Source organism: Canariomyces notabilis, assembly GCF_033297395.1.
Source record: "Canariomyces notabilis strain CBS 508.74 unplaced genomic scaffold N656scaffold_36, whole genome shotgun sequence".
Classification (NCBI taxonomy): Eukaryota; Fungi; Ascomycota; class Sordariomycetes; order Sordariales; family Chaetomiaceae; genus Canariomyces; species Canariomyces notabilis.
The window spans coordinates 115,252-131,698 of record NW_027041858.1 but is presented as its reverse complement, the minus strand read 5'-3'; the positions used below and the strand labels follow the sequence as shown (position 1 = coordinate 131,698).

Sequence of the window (16,447 nt, the reverse complement as noted above, 5' to 3'; positions counted from 1 at the left end):
TCGTCGTTCGAATAGAGCTCTAGTGAGTTTGTTTCATAAGACTGCGCATGCGCGACAACGGCAATCGTTATCTGTCACGCATGCCATTTGCAACAAAAAGCTTCAGGTCAGCAGAATCGCGATTCCGCATTCTTCGCGCGAAGCGGGAAACTACTGGCTGATTAGGGAGGGGTGAGATAATGGGTTAGGTGGAGGCGGAGAGGTCATCGCTAAGAGCTAGTTACTGTGTAGGTAACCGGGATACTGCGATGCAACTGGTCGCCTTCAATGCCCACCCACTTCGAGCGCACCTCTCAGGTGCCTTCTTTCCCTGGGAGCCTGGTTGCCTACCCCGGTTATCGTTGGAGCCCTTCCCGCCAAGTTTCGGCCATGTAACACTCACGAGATGAACCCAATGCGATAAGATAATGAAGGCTAAATTGTGTTTTGTTTGCTATGTATTGTCTGTGATAACTCACTGAACTATCAGACATATCCAGCGACGCCTTGCTTATTACGCGGTGCTCTGTCTAGTTTCTGAGGTCGTTGGCAACTCCTGTCCATATTTATCCTGTCGGTTGTCTGGCTTCTGGGCCTTTCCCGACCACGTGCCACTAGAGGCGCTTGGCAACGCTACCAAAGTAATTATTGCGGGGAACCTGGCAGCATCACCGCACCAGGACTTTTAGCGCTTTGGTGCTTGGTTCTGTTCATCAGAGGGTTGCCAGCGCCAGCCGCGGTGCCGTAGCACACGACAGCTTCGAGTTATGTAATTACCTGGTAGACAATGCAAGAGGTTTTATACGTACTTGCACAACACATCCACCATGCCTCTGATACATGATACAAATCTTGTGTATTGTTTGTCACAAGGGGGAATGGTGGTAGGTGAAGACAAACTACCAAAAACAGTGTGCAACGCCACACAGAAAACGGTGTTGACTTCGAGAGCCCCTGAGAAGCCAGGGATCTCATGTGAGGTTCTCTCATCCGGGCACCAGTCTCACATCGTAAAAAGATGAGAACTAGGCAAGATCCCGCCACTAAGAGAACAGTCAGTATGTACCCGTACTCGACCTCGATTCATGGCAGCTTGGTTTTGCTCACATTGTCTGGAGAATTAGTAAACTGCTCAAAGGCGTGGAGAACCTCGAATCCCATGGCAAGCAACGGCTCGTGTGCCTCGCCTTCTACCCAGCTAAGGACGCTCCTGAGTGCCTTGTGCGCCTTGTTCTGCCTCAGCCCCATGAGCGCCAACCCTTGAAGTACCAGATTTGCCTGCGCTGTCGATGGAGGCACGATTGGCGCGATGATGCCTCCGATGAGGTCGTGCTCATCAGTAGTTGGGGTCTGCAACGGGGGGATAAAATTCGCCAGCGTGCTACCCGGGCTGCAAATAATGACCGTTCCTAGCAAGCTCTCCATCGCGTTCTTTGCCCGGACGACACCGCACGTCTTCGTCTCTTGCAGAGCAAATCTATACAGTTCTAACACCTCAGGGTCTGAATGGGCCGCGACATGATCGAGCACGCTCTCGGCATTGTCCAGCCCATGGATGAGATCGAAACTGATGTTGGCTCGCTGGATAGACTGCAGGAGACCCTCGGGGGCGCTCCAGTTACCCAAGACACCGACCGTCATGTTCGTCAGGCGTTTGGGGAATTGCAGATCCCACCCGCTGTTGGCAAACCACTGCTTGAGACCAACGCTGTCCTCTGTGGGGATTCCTAGAAAGACGCCCGGGAAACATGTGCCAAGTTGCAGCTTCTTGAGGCCCCGCCTCTGGATAAGCCCGCGCAGGGCCCTGCGCTGCAGTGATCTCCCTATTGATACGTTGCGTTTAGTAGGGTCCACGAACAGGGCGCCGATGATACCCGTCCCTTCGATGTAGTAGGTCGAGCAAAATCCGTACAGGGCCTGCGTGCTGCTGTTTCGCACCACAAAATGGGATTCCTCGACGTTCGGGTCAGATAATTCGAAAGTATGCGGATTGGTTGTCTGTAGGAACGGGTTGGCAGGGGCGCACGCTCGGGCGAGCGCCTGCAAGAGATCGCTCAACCCCTTGGCATCTCGGTCCCGGTCGTAGGCTTCGACAAGCCAGTGTTGTCTGGACTTTAGCACCTTTCTGCTCTTCCTCAGTGTACCTGGTAAAGTTCCGTGCGGTTTGACGCTGCCGGTCAATACGCGCACCAGGGCTGACATGGCCGTCTCGGTGAAATCAAAGGTGCAGATATAGGTCCCGATCGATTTATCCATGGCGAAGTCGTAAGGCGAACTGACAGCAACCACGACCAAAGATTTTCGTTGCCCGTTGGCCCTCAACATTGAACACATCATGGAGACATGCTTGGTGAAGCCAGCTTGATATAGGTTTCGGTTGGCATCGGCCGTTACAAGGATGATACACGACGCGCGGTTAATCAAATGCTCGTGCACTGCGAAGGAGTTAGCAGCCTTCTTCATCATTCGAACCTGGTAATTGAGACTGACCTGGTCGGACACCGTTGGCAGTGTACGAGGTGTGTAGCAGCTTGCCATGGCGAGCGCGAGCAAGCGATCTTCCGAGTTCCCTAAACACCCCTTCGCCGCTCATTATGGACCCCCGATCGCGATGTGCTACCCATGGGCTGTCATGCACTAGAGGCGGGGTATCGGACTTGTTCTTTGACTCGAGAAGTGTCTTGGTCATTGAGGTGGCAGGAAGCGGTTTCACTAAGGGTGTTAGCAAGAGCAGTTCCTCTTCCCGGTGCATCCACCCGGTCAACGGAAGCAGCTTCTCGTTGTCTCTTATCACGGCTATGGAATCATCATAAGCCTTCAGCGAAAGCGCACGATGACTGGGATGGATCTTTGACAACAACGAGATGCCTGGCGGGTTTAATGCCTTGGCCCATGAAGTGCACGAGTTCTTCATATGAAGGACGCGCCTGAGTGATGTGTATATACGATCCTTGGTTATCAGCCCGTTTTCTACCCCGAGCTTCAGACCCGAGATAGCCTCGAGCTGAACATCGTAGGCGCGGCAGAGAAACACCAGATCGACGCCAGCCTCAACGGCCATGACGGTGCCAGTTTTGACGCCAATCTCGTTTCGGAGGACCTCCATTTCGAGGCACTCGGAAATGGCCACGCCTCGAAAACCCAGCTCATTTCTGAGCAAGTCGTCGACGACCTGGTCGGATAAGCAAGCATGATTGACGTTCATAGATGGGTTGCTGATGCCGCAGCCGCCGACAAACATGGCGTCCAGCTTTCCCGTAGCAATGGCGTTGCGAAAAGGGACGAGGGAGCTCAGAGAGAGCTCCTCTAGGGTCTGTGTTATGATGGGCATGTCCAAGCTGGAGCCGAGGAAATCGAGGTTCCCATACGACGGGAAATGCTTCCCGCAAGTTGCCACGCCAGCGTCCTTATACCCATTCATGGCGGCGATGCCATACTGTGACACCTCCTGGGGGTCATCGCTGGTGGCCCTGACGCCGAGCGGCTGATAGCGAGCATTTGTCAGAACGTCCAAGACAGGCCCAAGGATCAGGTTAACGCCAACGGCCGAGACTTCTGTTGCTGTGGCTTTGGCGATCTGGTAGGCGAGGTCAGCGTTCCCGGCGGCGGCCTGACCCATGGAGCTAGGGAACTGGCAAATGAAGTCATCGTCGAAGAGACTATTGACACCACCATTCTCTTGGTCCAAGGCAATTAGCAGGGGCTGAGGATGGCCCGCCTGGCGGGCAATTGCCTGCAGCTCCTGTACCAGCTTTGCCGTCTGCTGGGCGGCTACATGACAAGTTAGCAAGCGGCGGGTGCATAGAGTTGGTCATACTACGGAGAGGGGACGACATTTAAGGTTCTTTGCGGTCAAGAGGATGGATCCGAGGTGATGCTCCTCGATGAGATGACGGATCTGCGGGGTGACCTCGGTGCCGTCCCATCCCATGAGCAGCATCTGCCCAATGGCCCTGTCTCGCAATTGTTAGCGATCTATCAATCTACAACAGAACCTGAGCCTCTCATGGTTGGACCGTCATTGCAGAGTTGCCATTGCCGACAAGCACCGCACCATGTTCGCCATGAAGGGGGCCGCGGAGTGACGCGGGAGCGGCTCCGCAACAATATTCCAGCAATCTCACTTGCAGAGATACAGTCGGAAGCGAGAGGACATCATGGTCAATACAGTAACTGATGAATAGCACGCACCAGTCGAGATCCTGCCATAGTGGGTCCAGGTCACCGTCCAGTTTGGTCATTTTGGCCAGCCGTTAGGAATTCAAGGCAAGACTGTTTGAATTTGGCGAAGTTGTCACGTTATGGCGACATGCCCGTTTGCTCAGGTAACAATGCTCCTCCTATCCATAAGGTATGCTGGCCAACGTGTTGCTGCACTACCAACAAGCCGCATTGGGGAGGTTGTGGGTGCGGTTTGGGCGATTGAGCGAGAGACTCGCTAACCAACCATGGTTGCAGTTCAGGAAACCCCAAAGTTATGGTAGAAGAGACAAACAAGGGCTAGGAAAAGGCCTGAGGCTAGCCTGGTTGAGCAGTATCATGTATGGTACAGTACTGTAACGTACGTAAAGTACTGTAGGACACTGTTGATTGATAAAACCGAACCTCCTTAGCAACGTTACATCCCCACTCAACCTTCAAAAAGTCCATGATGATGGAGTCCGATTGGAAATATGTGTGAGATCCGCCTTCATGTCTTGCCTTCCGTCTACACTACTACCTTACATTCACTGGAAGTCAATCATCAGTACCAGGCTCGATCCGCCACAGCAGTGCGTAACGGGCTGGTGGGGCGAACCTTCTCGTCACAGTGCGCTCGCTGTAAGACTCCTGGACCACACCTTCCGTCCAAACCTACGTTGGAAGCATGATGTGCCAGGTACAAGACACCTGGAATGTCAGGTGAACCTCACAAGAGGAAGGGACCACAACACCCCGTTATCGCTTCCAACGAATGTGGCCTGCGGTTGAGCCCACGGGTTCCCTTCCATTGGAACGTGGATTCTCACCACAACCTGGAAGTTCCATAGGTACATCCGGCGGGCCGAGCTCTGGATTCGAGGTATGGCTTTGGCAGCATGAAATTGCTCAGGTAGAGCTTTCCAGATCCTCCAGGTCTATATTCGCATAGAACAATGCGCTTTCACTCTCATCCGACTGTCCCTGATATACGGACGACCTACCTGCTGAGGACACGAGGCGTTGCTTGAGCCCTTCCCCTCTGTTACATAAAACCATATCAACTTGATGCTGTGAGCTATCTTAGTGGCAACTCCACCCTACTAGAACTACGTCCCCTTTGCGATATGCCTTCCGCCGTGCTCTCAACACCTCCTCGTAGTGGCATCACCAGGCTGACCAACTGCCGCCTGCTTCGTGGTGATGCCCTCGTCTCGGACGACATTTGGCTCAACTCCGCGACGGGTAAGATCATCAGCAGTCAGGAGGCTTTCTATGATGAGCACGCCTTCCCCGATGAGAGTATCGACCTCGGCGGCCGTATTGTGTCGCCGGGTTTCATTGATTGTCAGTTGAATGGCGCATTCGGCTTCAACTTCTCTACCGCTACCGACGACATGGAGCAGTACAACAAGCAAGTCCGCAGGTTAAACAAGCAGCTCGCGCAGACGGGCGTCACATCCTACATCCCGACTGTAACGAGTCAAACGAGCGAGCTTTACCAGAAAGTGAGTCCAGACCAGCCGAGCATCGTCAACCCCTGTACTCACAACCAACCGTAGGTCCTCCCTTACCTGGGTCCCTCAGGCTCCGCGCGCTTCGCCTCGGACGGCGCCGAGTCGCTCGGGGCGCACGTCGAAGGGCCTTTCCTCAACCCGAACAAGAACGGCGTGCACAATCCCGCCGTCCTCCGCACCGCCTCCGACTTCTCCGACCTCGAAGACATGTACGGCGCCTCCAACCTAACCCCCTCTTCTTCTCCTTCTTCCGCACCCGGGTCAGGAGACACCACCACCCCTCCTATACCCATCAAGATGATCACCGCCGCGCCCGAAATGGGCAACATGACCGCCCTGATCCCCGCCCTTACCGCTCGGGACATCATCGTCTCGATCGGCCACTCGGACGCGAGCTACGAAGAAGCCTCTGCCGCCGTCGCCGCGGGAGCGACCATGATCACGCACCTGTTCAACGCGATGCGGCCGTCGCACCACCGCGATCCGGGCATTTTCGGGGTTCTGGGCGTGGCGCCCGCCTCCGCCGCCGCCGCCGCCACTGACAACGACTACACGGATGACGTCGACGACAACGTCCATGAGGACAGAGGCAGTAGTAGTAGCAGCAAAAGGCGGGGGAAACTGGGGCGGCCCTACTTTGGCATCATCGCCGACGGGATCCACCTGCACCCGGCCACCATCAACATCGCGTGGAACGCGCACCCGGACGGCTTCATACTCGTGACGGACTCGATGCACATGGTGGGCCTGCCCGATGGGCGGTACGAGTGGACCAACGGCGAAGGGGAGCACTTCATTGTGAAGAAGGGCCATGTGCTGCTGCTGGAGGGGACGGGGACTATCGCGGGGAGGTGAGCTTCCGCCTTTTTTTTTTTCTTTTCTGTCTCTTACTGTTCTCATTCGCTGCGTGGATCCAAGATTGATTGGTTGAGTGCTGACCCTTCCCTCCGAAACATCAGCTCCATCACCTTGATCGAGTGTGTCAACAATTTCCTCAACTGGTCCGGAGTCACCATCCCCCAGGCCCTCAAGGCTGTTACTGCCACGCCGGCAGCCATGCTTGGCGTGGAAGGTGTCAAGGGGTGTCTTGAGCCGGGCGCGGATGCGGATCTTGTGATCCTGTCCGAGGAGGCCTGCCGGGGCAGGAGGAGTCTTGTAGTGGATGAGGTATGGAAGTTTGGGACCAGAATCTATGAAAAAGGCAATGCTTGAAGAGGACGGGATCTTGTGAGAGCAGTGTGATTGGATTACGATAGTAGATTGAATATTGTCCGCCGGCATTCGTATCTCTCTTGGGGCTTAACTCGGAAACCATTTTGATCAATGCGATGAGATTAGAACTTAGATTATGCAAATGGCATATATGATGATTAATGAATGTTACTCTAATACAATTATACGTGCCTCATATCCAACCGTCGCATACCCACTCAGCTCAGTGTGAATGTGTTGCTAACTCCTTCGAAAGCCCTAACGCTTCCAATCAAGGGTTTTGAATCCCCGTAATACCGGATACGATATGTCCCGGCTACATCCTCCTCCTCATTCGTTTCCCACGTGATGGTAACCTCGCTGTATCCCAGCAGACCATTTGTCCTCGTCCATGTATACACCAGCCGCCAGTCGTCGTCGCTCAACACCCTCGTCCAGGTCCGGCCGTCACTGCCAAGTTTTTCGACCGCCGCAAAAGTGCCTTCCAAACGGAGGTTATTCCTGGGGTTGGCGCCGACAAAGGTGGCGTTGATTACAGCGCCGCGGGCGTATGAGCTGGCGGGCTGTTGCGTGCAGGTGCCAAAGCTGGACCCGGCGGGAGCGTTGTCCATGACGACGCCCGTGATAAAGCTCAGGCTGGATTCACGGTTGTCGGGCGGGGTTGGCCCAGGCGGGGGGCTACCGGATGCTGTGGGAGCGAGGTAGGGCAGGCCGCGCAGGGTGAGATTAATGTAGGCCGGCAGCTCCCACTGGCCGTACAGAGTACTCGCGCCTTCGTACCGTTGGACACGAAACTCCTCGGGCGTGGTAACGTAGTGTGCATACGAGTTCGCGGGGCCACCGAGGACGACATAAGGCTCTATAGTCCCGGTGAGGGACAGCTCGGTAGCAGCGGACTTGACGGCGTTGCGCCAGCGTCTGCCAGCCATGGTGCTCGCTTCAGACGGTGAGACGATGATGATGAACTGGCCCACACGCATCGTCTGGACGTCGACAATATTCGGGGACCAAGCATACGGGACGCTCATCTCGCCGACATCAAGAAGGATGGGTTTGGGCTCTTGACATTTCTTCTGCTGGGCGCTTGGTGTCCGGAGAAGGCCTGACACTGCCTGCCATAGTGGGTTGTTTGGAGCCCCTGAATCGCCCTGAGTGAAGTCAAAGGCACCGGGCCAATCCGAGGTCCCTGCAGCGAATGAATACCCTAGGGCGGCCGGGCATGTCTGTACCAGCGTGCCGTTGTCCAAGGGGAATGTGTAGTACTGCATATCTTGGAAGTAGTGGAACGATCTAACCGAAGCACCAACAACAGATGTCGCCTGGGAATCCAGGGAGTCCTAGTAGAGTTGTGAGTCGTCTCATCGCAACCACGGCGGCTTTAGGACTTCTTACATAGAGTGACTTGGCTCCCGTAAACTGCCTCTTTGCGATTTCGACGCAGCTTGACACGCCGAGGTCGAGCTTGTAAAATAGTGGCCCTCGCCCGTGGCAAGATTGTGATTTGCCATCTCCGCAAGTGCTGGTCTGGAAATCGCACATTTGGCCAGATCCATCATCGCACCACGCTCCTAGGGTGTTTGGAGACGTGTCGCCCACGTTTGCTTGGGAAAAGCCGGCCACAAAGCCATCGGCAGCTCCATCGCTTCCTCTGACCGATTTCTCAAAGAAATAAGCCGCCAGACCCTTATTATCGCCGGTAACATGAGTGTTGTTCCCAAGCATGGAGGTTGGGTGGACGGGGAACCAAGTCAATGCGCCAATATCCTTCCCGTCAGATGCTCTCTTGAACCTCAGAAGAGTCATGGTCTTGTCGACGTCGTCAGCGTATTGTGCTCTCTCTGACTCAGGGTTAGCGAGGTAGGCATATAGGCTACGGTTTATGTTGGCGTCTGAAATCCTTGTGGTAGCGAAGTCCAGATAGCCCTGGGAGGGTGGTCAGTAAATAGAAATGCTCCTAGAATAGGGCGCGTCAAGTCCCACCTCCTGGAGCGACTCGTGCGCCCTCTTTATCGACAGCACAGCGCCATCCACAATCGCCTGGTAGCCCTGTCGGTCGAAGCCGAAGCTGGTAATCTGCGGTAAGAGATAGTTGAACCACCCTCCCGGCCCGCTGTGCGAATGTGTGCCTGTTACGGCAACATTTGATCTCCCGTACATGGAATAGCCGGACCCAAGCGCCGCCACACCCTCGAGGATACCGTTTCGGACCGCGGTATCGCCTGATTGAGTGTCGAGAACGAGATAAACAAACCGATTGGTTGGGTTATCCACTTCACCAATGATGAAGGCTCGCGAGTAGATGCGTTGCCGGACTCCGGTGCCTTTTTGCTCGGTATTGGCATAGCCGGCAAAGTTGATCTCGACCACTGGCCCAGTGATGTCGGCCTTGCCAACTCCGATCAGATACTTGTCGCCGGCCGCAGCACCTCTAGCCTTTGAAAGGAGCAAGTTTTCTTCATGTTCGGGTCTCTCGAAGGTTGCGGTAAACCTGCCCGGTGATTGGATGGACCCTAGCTGCCCAAGGGCGAAGAACGCAAGAAGGAAAAGGGAGACGACGGAGACTAAGGCCATCATCGCTCTCCTCGAGCCTGGCAGACCGCCACGGTGCTGTTGAAGAGGCATCTTAGCCCTGTCTAACCCTAGCCGGCAGAGGGGTGGAACGAGGGGGCTTTAAAGCCCCTCACCGAGAAAATCAAGTCTTTTATAAGTGTCCCGACTGCCGGGTTGCACTCAAACCCGACCTGGGCTTGAAGCACCGTTGGCTAGCTTTCCCCGAAGGTGGTTTGGCGGCTGAGAGGACCAAGAGAAAGCTTGAAGCGGCAGCCAGAACGAGCAGGAAGTGTGCCTTGATAACCGGACGACGTTTCCTCTTATGACTGGCAGGATGTAACGCGACGCGGCTCACCAGGGAAGGGTCTCAGCTTCCGCGTGGCCAAGTTGGCAAGCAGGCACCTGCCATCATGACGTCGGCAGGCCTGTCTGTCACCCTTGCATTGGGAACGGGAGTCTCCCGCTGCTGCTTAAGGGGACCAGTTGCCCAGGTTGCTGGACATTTGGCCATGTCAACTTGGGTCGGCGCATCCTGTCCATGCTCCTTCGAAGCCGGTTATATAACCGCAGGCCAATGAAAAGGCAGATGTTCGTTCTGCTCGAAAACCACTAGCGGCTGGATTGAAGGGATTGTTGCCGCCATTCGACGGGAAATCCTGTATCGAAGTTGCGAACATCCCGATAGCCATCGCCCATTGGAGAAGGGTCCAAGTTGCACGGGAAATGGGCATATCTTCCCTAGTGTATGTACTTCATAAGGAAAGAGCCTACGAAAAAGCTGGAAGGACGTCCTGGGAATTTTGGGCGTTAGGGGAGGGTCACACGACAGCCTGATTGGGCTGTTTGCTCCAGTCTTGCCTTGTGCCCTGATCGCGGCGGAGTGGTCGATGCATTAGCTCTTGCGAGCAACCGGGTCAGGAGGCCACGCCATGAATCAAGGTTATCACCTTCTGTTCTTGATGGTGTCGATTCTAGGTTATCGGATAATTGGTAGGTATGGGTGTCAATTTCCTCAACTTCCTGGTCCTTCTGTATAGAGACCGTCGTTCTAGATTTCGAGGCCGTCGTTTTGGCCAGTTCGTTTTGGAAACGCCCCTGGCGCGCTATGGTACTTAGGTACATCAAACCTAAAATTGGCCATTCGGCCGGTCATGGTATAAAGAGGACTCGTTCCCGTTTTGGTTTGAATCTGTTCCCAAAACCCAGAGATTGAACAACGCAGCACCTCCAACCTGCCAACTCTGACCCAGTTCATTCCATCACAACTATCGATCCACCTCACCCTTGTACAACTCGGTATCGCCTTTTAACAATCCGTCGCATAACATATCACTTCCGTGCGCCTGACCCTCACCACGCGTCATTAGGAGAAATGGCACCAACAGCAGCTCCGAGTCCTCGTCAGTCCCGATGGGGACCCCGAAGTACCTTCACCGCTCCTGCCCTTGCCAGCCTCAAGCTTGCGATCGAAGCTCCGATGACGGCTGAGCAGGTTGAGGCCTATGCTCTTCATGTGCGCATCCCCGAGATCACCCAAAAGTTGGAGCTGGATGATATTGTTCCTGCTGATCCGATACGCAGGTCAACATCCCCGACACCGGAATATGACATGTCCGGTCGACGAGTTAATACGCGCTACCAGCGCTACCGGGGGAGCCTCCTAGCGGAGCGCCAGTCATTAATTAGCCAAGCAGTACAGGTTATACCGAACTACCACCCCCTGCCGGCTTCCGATATACGACGACTCCTTCGAGAATAACGGAGAAACTATACATCCCCGTCAAGGACTTCCCTGAAGTCAATTTCATCGGGCAGATTCTCGGCCCCCGTGGTCGCAGTCTAATGGAAACGGCTACAGCTTCCGGCGCGACGATCGCGCTACGCGGCAAAGGCTCTGTCAAGGAGGGCCGTGGGAGAGCAAACAGCAAGCTCCGCGACATGGACGACATGAACGAGCCTCTCCACTGTCTCATCACGGCAGACAGCCAGGCCAAAGTCGACAATGCCAAATCGCTACTGAAGGAGACCATTGAAATGGCGATTACCACCCCCGATCACGCTAACACCAGGAAGCAGGAACAGCTTCGCGCTCTCGCCAAGGTCAATGGCACTTTTCGAGATGACGAAGGCTTACACGCAGGTACCTCTAGTATTCCGGTTGCCTGTCGAGTCTGCGGTGGTAATGGCCATATCGCACGCGACGGTGTGAAAAGACAGGCTAGGTTGTTACACCGCGGCAGTACTGTGAGGTTCAAGACGCCTCCATGGAGGAAGGCGAGGCAGCATGGAACTCAGCCTGGAGCTCACGGAAATATCAACCTAGTTGACGCCATGTACTCCAGCTTCCTGTCCGAAGTAATTATACCCTCGACAGTGAACAGCTTTCCTAGTTAGTTGTTAGTTTATAATAGTATAGTTCTATCAGTAAGAACTCGGAAAAGTGGAAAAATGAAAAGTCGACTTGAACGCAGGAGGAAACGGAGATCGGCGGCCTGTGAAGCCTTGTTGCGTTGTCGTCAATCTCTCGCAACAGCGACCCGTATCCGTTAACCGAAAGGCGAAAAAACATCATCGAGCTGGAAGAGCTAGATATCCCCACTATCTTGTTGTGTAAAAAGCTGCCCCGACTTGTCGAAGAGCAGCAGCCTGGACGATTCGGATCTTGTCTTCGATATCGCCAGGCGCGCAATGGCGATTGGCACCACCCTACAGATACACAACCCCACAAAGAGCCCCACTTATGTAGATGCGGGATCACGAGTTAGCCAGTCCCACCAGTCTCTCAGCCAGTACAGTTCACCCCTTGTTTGTTTCATTGTTAGCGCAGGACTCTCGACAGGGGTTCTTGTCCAAAAATCAGAGAAATGCTTCTCAGCAGCCAGAACAGTTGATTCTATACAAGAAAGAAGAGTGTCTAGCATTACTCAAGGAGACTATTCTTTTCAGAGTCGTTTTTCCGTGGAAAAACTGGCCGTTTTGATGTTGAAATTGAAAACTTAGGGCTCACCCTGGTCTTGAAGTCAGGCGCTATGTAACGAACAAACAAGGGGGGGACTGTAGGTATGGTCGTATGTGACAGAACACTCCAGTGCTATCCTTTATATTGGGACATTTCAGTGGCAGTCCGTTGCATGCTGTCAACGACGTTTCGCTCCGACTCATTCACAACACGTCGCATTATTACTGTATACTATGATCCATGGCCATATAGCAACGGAACAAATTCCCTGGGGCCGCGGGCAGGGGCGTTCCATCCTTAACCTTGTTGTGGTTTCTCAGGAACCTTGGGTATGTATGTATATTGAACACCCGGGTCTGCGAACATCTGGAAATCATCAGATCCATTACGGAGTATCTGTCTTTGCAGACCTAGTACAAATTAAGTCCAGTGAAGCAGCTGAAAGTGACTCCTGCTCTCAAAATGCTGCTTGCTAATCTCACTTCTGCGGTCGCTGCCTCACCTACCTAGCCTAGCTCACTATCTTATATCTACCGTACATTGGATATCCATACATCATACAACAATAGGACAATCAGACAAGACAGCAAACAGAGAAAACCAAGCCAGTCTCCATATCTCGCACCATTGCTCCCGCCATCTCTAATGCCTTGTGTTATGGTATGGTATAGGGCTGTATCAGAAACGAAAGTGCACGCCGGTGGAGCGAAGAAAACAAACCAGAAAGCGGAACCGTCCCAGCCTTATGCTATGCTTAATGCCATGCCTCGCATCCCCCAAGGAACCTCCCACACACCTACACATTCCAGGACAGACTTAGAAGAGGGAAAAGGGAAGGGAAACGACATGCAGAAGCACAGAAAGAAGGAAGAAAAGTATAAAAGGCCAAAACGAACGCCCAGAAACGCCCATCCCGCTTGCAATAGATATTTCCAGCACGTGGTATTTTCCACCCTCCCATCCTCCCCTTTCCGGTTGAAACTTTTGAGACCCCCCTTTAGCACTCATCCTCCCTTCTTGCAACATGTCCCTCTGCCCAAAATCCAAAGGATATTAGAAAAGAGAAGAGCCTTTTCCTTTCCCAGTCCCCGTCATAATTCCACTTCTTCCCCCCTCCAAAACCATTATGTACCAGCCCAGTGGCCAAGTCGATGTCGTTCAAACGCTGTTTCGACCTATATTCTCCCCTACCATCTCCTTCGATCTTTCACCCTCTTCGTTGAAGATACGGCCTTGAATATAGGATAACAAGCCGCGCCCAGCACGTGCCGGCGGCAGCACTAGCTTCCGTACCCTCTCTCAACGATCGCCGCTGGTCGCTCAGCGAGGCTAAACATTGGCGCTGGGCCGTAAACGGCTTCATAGGAGGCCGGATTCAACCTGCGTTTTCTCCGTCTTGCGGCTTCCAGCGTCCTTCGTCCTCGTTCGTCCGGCGTCACTGTTGAACAATTGCGTTTGCTGGTTTCTGGTATCGCCTAAATCCCAAGCTGGCCGACGGCGGTGGGTTCAACCACGTTATCCGACAGGTTGATGAGCAGCTGCGCGAGGCAGCGTTTCGTCGCAGCGTCGTCGCGGAGCACAGACTGGAACGTATGGTCGCGCAGCGGTTCCGGCAGGCATTGCCGTAATGCCTCGCGAGCGCGGGCGTTGTCGCTGAGTCTGGATTTTTTGGAGAACGAGGGTTAATGCCAAAGCGCATATGAAGAGAATAGGAAGACCAGGCCTTACCTCAGGAAGCACCGAACCACATGCTTCAGCAGCCTCGCGGTCTGCTGCTCCACCAGCTGGGCGACCATATTGCTGAGGACCGTACCCACAGCATAGAAGCGCTCATAGGTGGCGCAAATGTAGTTGAGACCATTATCGTCGAGCAGGATCTTTTGGACGATGAAGATGGCCACTGTTTTGCTGAGTTCGGACCCGGTTTCCATAATCCGGAGGCACAAAGGGATAATCTCGGTCGTAAGGAGGAAGTTGATGACCTCGGACGAGTCATTTTTGACCAGGGCCCCGATTACTCCAAGCGACGTAAGCCGGAGATATTCAAAGGGCCGCGACTTTGACGTCGTGTTGAGGAAAGGGTAGAGAAAGAGTGGAATGTGTGCTATCAAGCAGGTCAGCTGGTGTTGCCGTGGGATGGGAACCTCAAGGACGTGTCACCGTTTAAGAAAAGCCCCCGGGTCTCGTTGTGCGATGCCACGCACTGGAGGAGAGCCAACGCATTACAAACTCTGTTAGAGGCAGCGGCAGTGAGCTGTGATGGGCTAAGGAGCGTGTAGACACTGATAATCTCTTGAAGCAGCGACGTCATGACCCCTAGAGCGCATAGTCAGCACAAACGACGTGCGAAACTGCGGGAACACAATGTGGGGATGTCCTACCGAACGAGTGCCACAGAATCAAAGCGAGTTCAGGAACCTGCTCCCTCTTTTTGCTGAGCTCCAGCAAGGCACCCTCGCGCGTGTTCTCGTTCAAGAGATCGGCAATGTATTGCAGCGTGCGCCGATTGTCTTCGGACACGGACGACTCGAGGGCATTGTCCTGGCCGTGGGCCTGGGTCAGAGGGCCGACGCTGTTGTGGGCACCTGCGATGCGATTATAGTGCTGCTGCTGAGCGACGTTGGCGGCGACGGCCGCAGCCTGGGTGTGGTGCGAGTGCGATGGCTGCTGATGCATCCAGGCCGAGTCGGCCTGGGGATATTGATGATGGGAATATACGTGTGGATTTGGCATCATCTTTGCGGCAGGTCGCTGGTGGCTCGAGAAGAGGGTATGGGCGCTATGGGCGGTCTGACCGGAGGGCGGGGGACGGCGAGGGGTGAGCGGGTCGGAAGGTACAAGTTTTGTTATCTGTCGCCGGTAACAGGAAGGTGCGGCAGTCTCGGGCTGAGCGTCATGAGCGGAAGGGATGAATCATATAGTTCAGTTCGTATTATATGCAACCGCTTCGAGGAAACAATTGTGCGTTTGAAGTGGTGGCGTGCCGAAAACTGGAAGACGCGAGTCCTACTCCATACATAACAGTGTCGACGATGTTGGAGGTGAAACCGTGAAAGAGAACGTCCATCTATTCTTAAAGCGGGAGCCGCAGCCCGGGCCTGCAGCCGATTCTCAAGAATGGCGAATCGCGGCTTTAGGCGGGCACGCACGGGCCAGGTGTGGGGTGGGCAAGGGAGGACCCGGGCAGCCCAGTTCCCCATCGAGCCTGATTGGGCGGCAACTGGACAGAAAGATAAATGCGAAGAGAGAGAAAACTCCCGGCAAGGCCGTTCACATTGTTCTTCGTTTCAACATCCCACTGCAACCAAGAAATGACCAAAAAGGAACAAAACGTAATTCATCCAAAGACTAAGTTATACAGAAGGCTGAGCCAGATAGAAGATAATGTTACAATCATAACCGCCCTGATCCGAACGCCTTAACCCAACCAACAGGGCACTAACCTGCCCGGCCCCAGGATATCTATTTAGATTCTAATGCCTTGTTTTATCCAAGTTTACCGGGTCCGTCCTCAACGCCAATGCCAATCCATGCTGCTCCGGTTATTTTTATCTATCACAAGAACACAAAGAGAATGAGAATTGTGCCTCCCAATGCGAGGGCCCGTGATGGGGTGTCCCTGACCCCACCGGCCTCTACAATGGGGATCGTGGTGGTGGGCCGAATTCCACCAGTGCCCGTCCCTATGCTTGTAGAGTTGTGTGGAACAGGGCGGAGGGTAGTGAGTTTGGTGATAGTAGTGCTGATCTCTCTGGAAGTTGCAGTCAAGCTAGCAGGAGGAGTTGTTGTCTCTGACTCGTCTGGCTCTGTTGTTGTTGTCAACTCCTCTGCGCCCGTGCTTGTCGGGCCGACGATGTCAGAGGACCCAGAACTCTCGCACGTATCACAAGGAGGTTCTGTTGTCTCTGACTCGTCCGGTTCCGTCGTTGTCGTCGATTCATCTGCCGTTGTACTTGTCGGGCTGACAATGTCAGAGACCGCAGAACTCTCACACGCATCACAAGGAGGTTCAGTTGTTTCTGACTCGTCTGGCTCTGTTGTTGTGGTTGAC

At 54.2% G+C, this 16,447-nt stretch overlaps 7 protein-coding genes across 7 annotated transcripts in view; 3 read left to right on the top strand and 4 right to left on the bottom strand.

Annotated features, from left to right (window-relative positions):
- Positions 1 to 525: 525 nt before the first annotated feature.
- On the bottom strand, positions 526 to 4,466 carry N656DRAFT_784727 (glycoside hydrolase family 3 protein). Its single transcript, XM_064816238.1, has 5 exons — positions 4,171 to 4,466; positions 3,814 to 3,932; positions 2,470 to 3,750; positions 1,087 to 2,414; positions 526 to 1,022 (listed from the first exon to the last, which is right to left on the bottom strand). Exons 1-5 carry the CDS (start codon positions 4,218 to 4,220, stop codon positions 1,005 to 1,007), a joined length of 2,796 nt encoding a protein of 931 aa, XP_064665530.1. The 5' UTR covers positions 4,221 to 4,466; the 3' UTR covers positions 526 to 1,004.
- Positions 4,467 to 5,118: 652 nt separating this feature from the next.
- On the top strand, positions 5,119 to 6,996 carry N656DRAFT_456577 (carbohydrate esterase family 9 protein). Its single transcript, XM_064809706.1, has 3 exons — positions 5,119 to 5,666; positions 5,721 to 6,526; positions 6,608 to 6,996. The coding sequence occupies exons 1-3, from the start codon at positions 5,286 to 5,288 to the stop codon at positions 6,885 to 6,887; spliced, it is 1,467 nt and encodes a 488-aa protein (XP_064665529.1). The 5' UTR covers positions 5,119 to 5,285; the 3' UTR covers positions 6,888 to 6,996.
- Positions 6,997 to 7,105: 109 nt separating this feature from the next.
- Positions 7,106 to 9,461, bottom strand: N656DRAFT_719087 (Neutral/alkaline nonlysosomal ceramidase; the record flags this gene model as incomplete). Its single annotated transcript, XM_064812336.1, has 3 exons — positions 7,106 to 8,224; positions 8,280 to 8,810; positions 8,868 to 9,461. 3 exons carry the CDS (start codon positions 9,459 to 9,461, stop codon positions 7,106 to 7,108), a joined length of 2,244 nt encoding a protein of 747 aa, XP_064665528.1.
- Positions 9,462 to 10,824: 1,363 nt separating this feature from the next.
- N656DRAFT_818104 (uncharacterized protein) lies at positions 10,825 to 11,978 on the top strand. The gene has a single exon (XM_064818401.1). It carries the CDS (start codon positions 11,280 to 11,282, stop codon positions 11,829 to 11,831), a length of 552 nt encoding a protein of 183 aa, XP_064665527.1. The 5' UTR covers positions 10,825 to 11,279; the 3' UTR covers positions 11,832 to 11,978.
- Positions 11,979 to 12,957: 979 nt separating this feature from the next.
- Positions 12,958 to 14,090, top strand: N656DRAFT_456476 (uncharacterized protein). Its single transcript, XM_064809705.1, has one exon. It carries the CDS (start codon positions 13,042 to 13,044, stop codon positions 13,642 to 13,644), a length of 603 nt encoding a protein of 200 aa, XP_064665526.1. The 5' UTR covers positions 12,958 to 13,041; the 3' UTR covers positions 13,645 to 14,090.
- Positions 13,872 to 15,132, bottom strand: N656DRAFT_718999 (Rcd1-domain-containing protein; the record flags this gene model as incomplete). The annotated part of the gene is made up of 4 exons (XM_064812327.1): positions 13,872 to 14,055; positions 14,125 to 14,500; positions 14,557 to 14,712; positions 14,778 to 15,132. The coding sequence occupies 4 exons, from the start codon at positions 15,130 to 15,132 to the stop codon at positions 13,872 to 13,874; spliced, it is 1,071 nt and encodes a 356-aa protein (XP_064665525.1).
- Positions 15,133 to 15,951: 819 nt separating this feature from the next.
- Positions 15,952 to 16,447, bottom strand: part of N656DRAFT_772175 (uncharacterized protein) — a gene marked incomplete at both ends in the record, with an annotated part of 2,794 nt that continues 2,298 nt past the window's right edge. Inside the window, one exon of the mRNA XM_064813908.1 lies at positions 15,952 to 16,337. Coding sequence (XP_064665524.1) covers positions 15,952 to 16,337 — 386 coding nt within the window. The remainder of the gene's footprint in view (positions 16,338 to 16,447) is intronic.

Coding starts and splice junctions, on each gene's coding strand:
- N656DRAFT_784727 (XM_064816238.1), bottom strand. CDS start 4,220: ATGACCAAACTGGACGGTGACCTGGACCCACTATGGCAGGATCTCGAC. Junction 3,933..4,170: donor CTATGGCAGGATCTCGACTG/GTGCGTGCTATT, acceptor ATTGCGAGACAG/GGCCATTGGGCAGATGCTGC. Junction 2,415..2,469: donor TGCCAACGGTGTCCGACCAG/GTCAGTCTCAAT, acceptor ACTCCTTCGCAG/TGCACGAGCATTTGATTAAC.
- N656DRAFT_456577 (XM_064809706.1), top strand. CDS start 5,286: ATGCCTTCCGCCGTGCTCTCAACACCTCCTCGTAGTGGCATCACCAGG. Junction 5,667..5,720: donor CGAGCGAGCTTTACCAGAAA/GTGAGTCCAGAC, acceptor AACCAACCGTAG/GTCCTCCCTTACCTGGGTCC. Junction 6,527..6,607: donor ACGGGGACTATCGCGGGGAG/GTGAGCTTCCGC, acceptor TGATTGGTTGAG/TGCTGACCCTTCCCTCCGAA.
- N656DRAFT_818104 (XM_064818401.1), top strand. CDS start 11,280: ATGGAAACGGCTACAGCTTCCGGCGCGACGATCGCGCTACGCGGCAAA.
- N656DRAFT_456476 (XM_064809705.1), top strand. CDS start 13,042: ATGCCTTGTGTTATGGTATGGTATAGGGCTGTATCAGAAACGAAAGTG.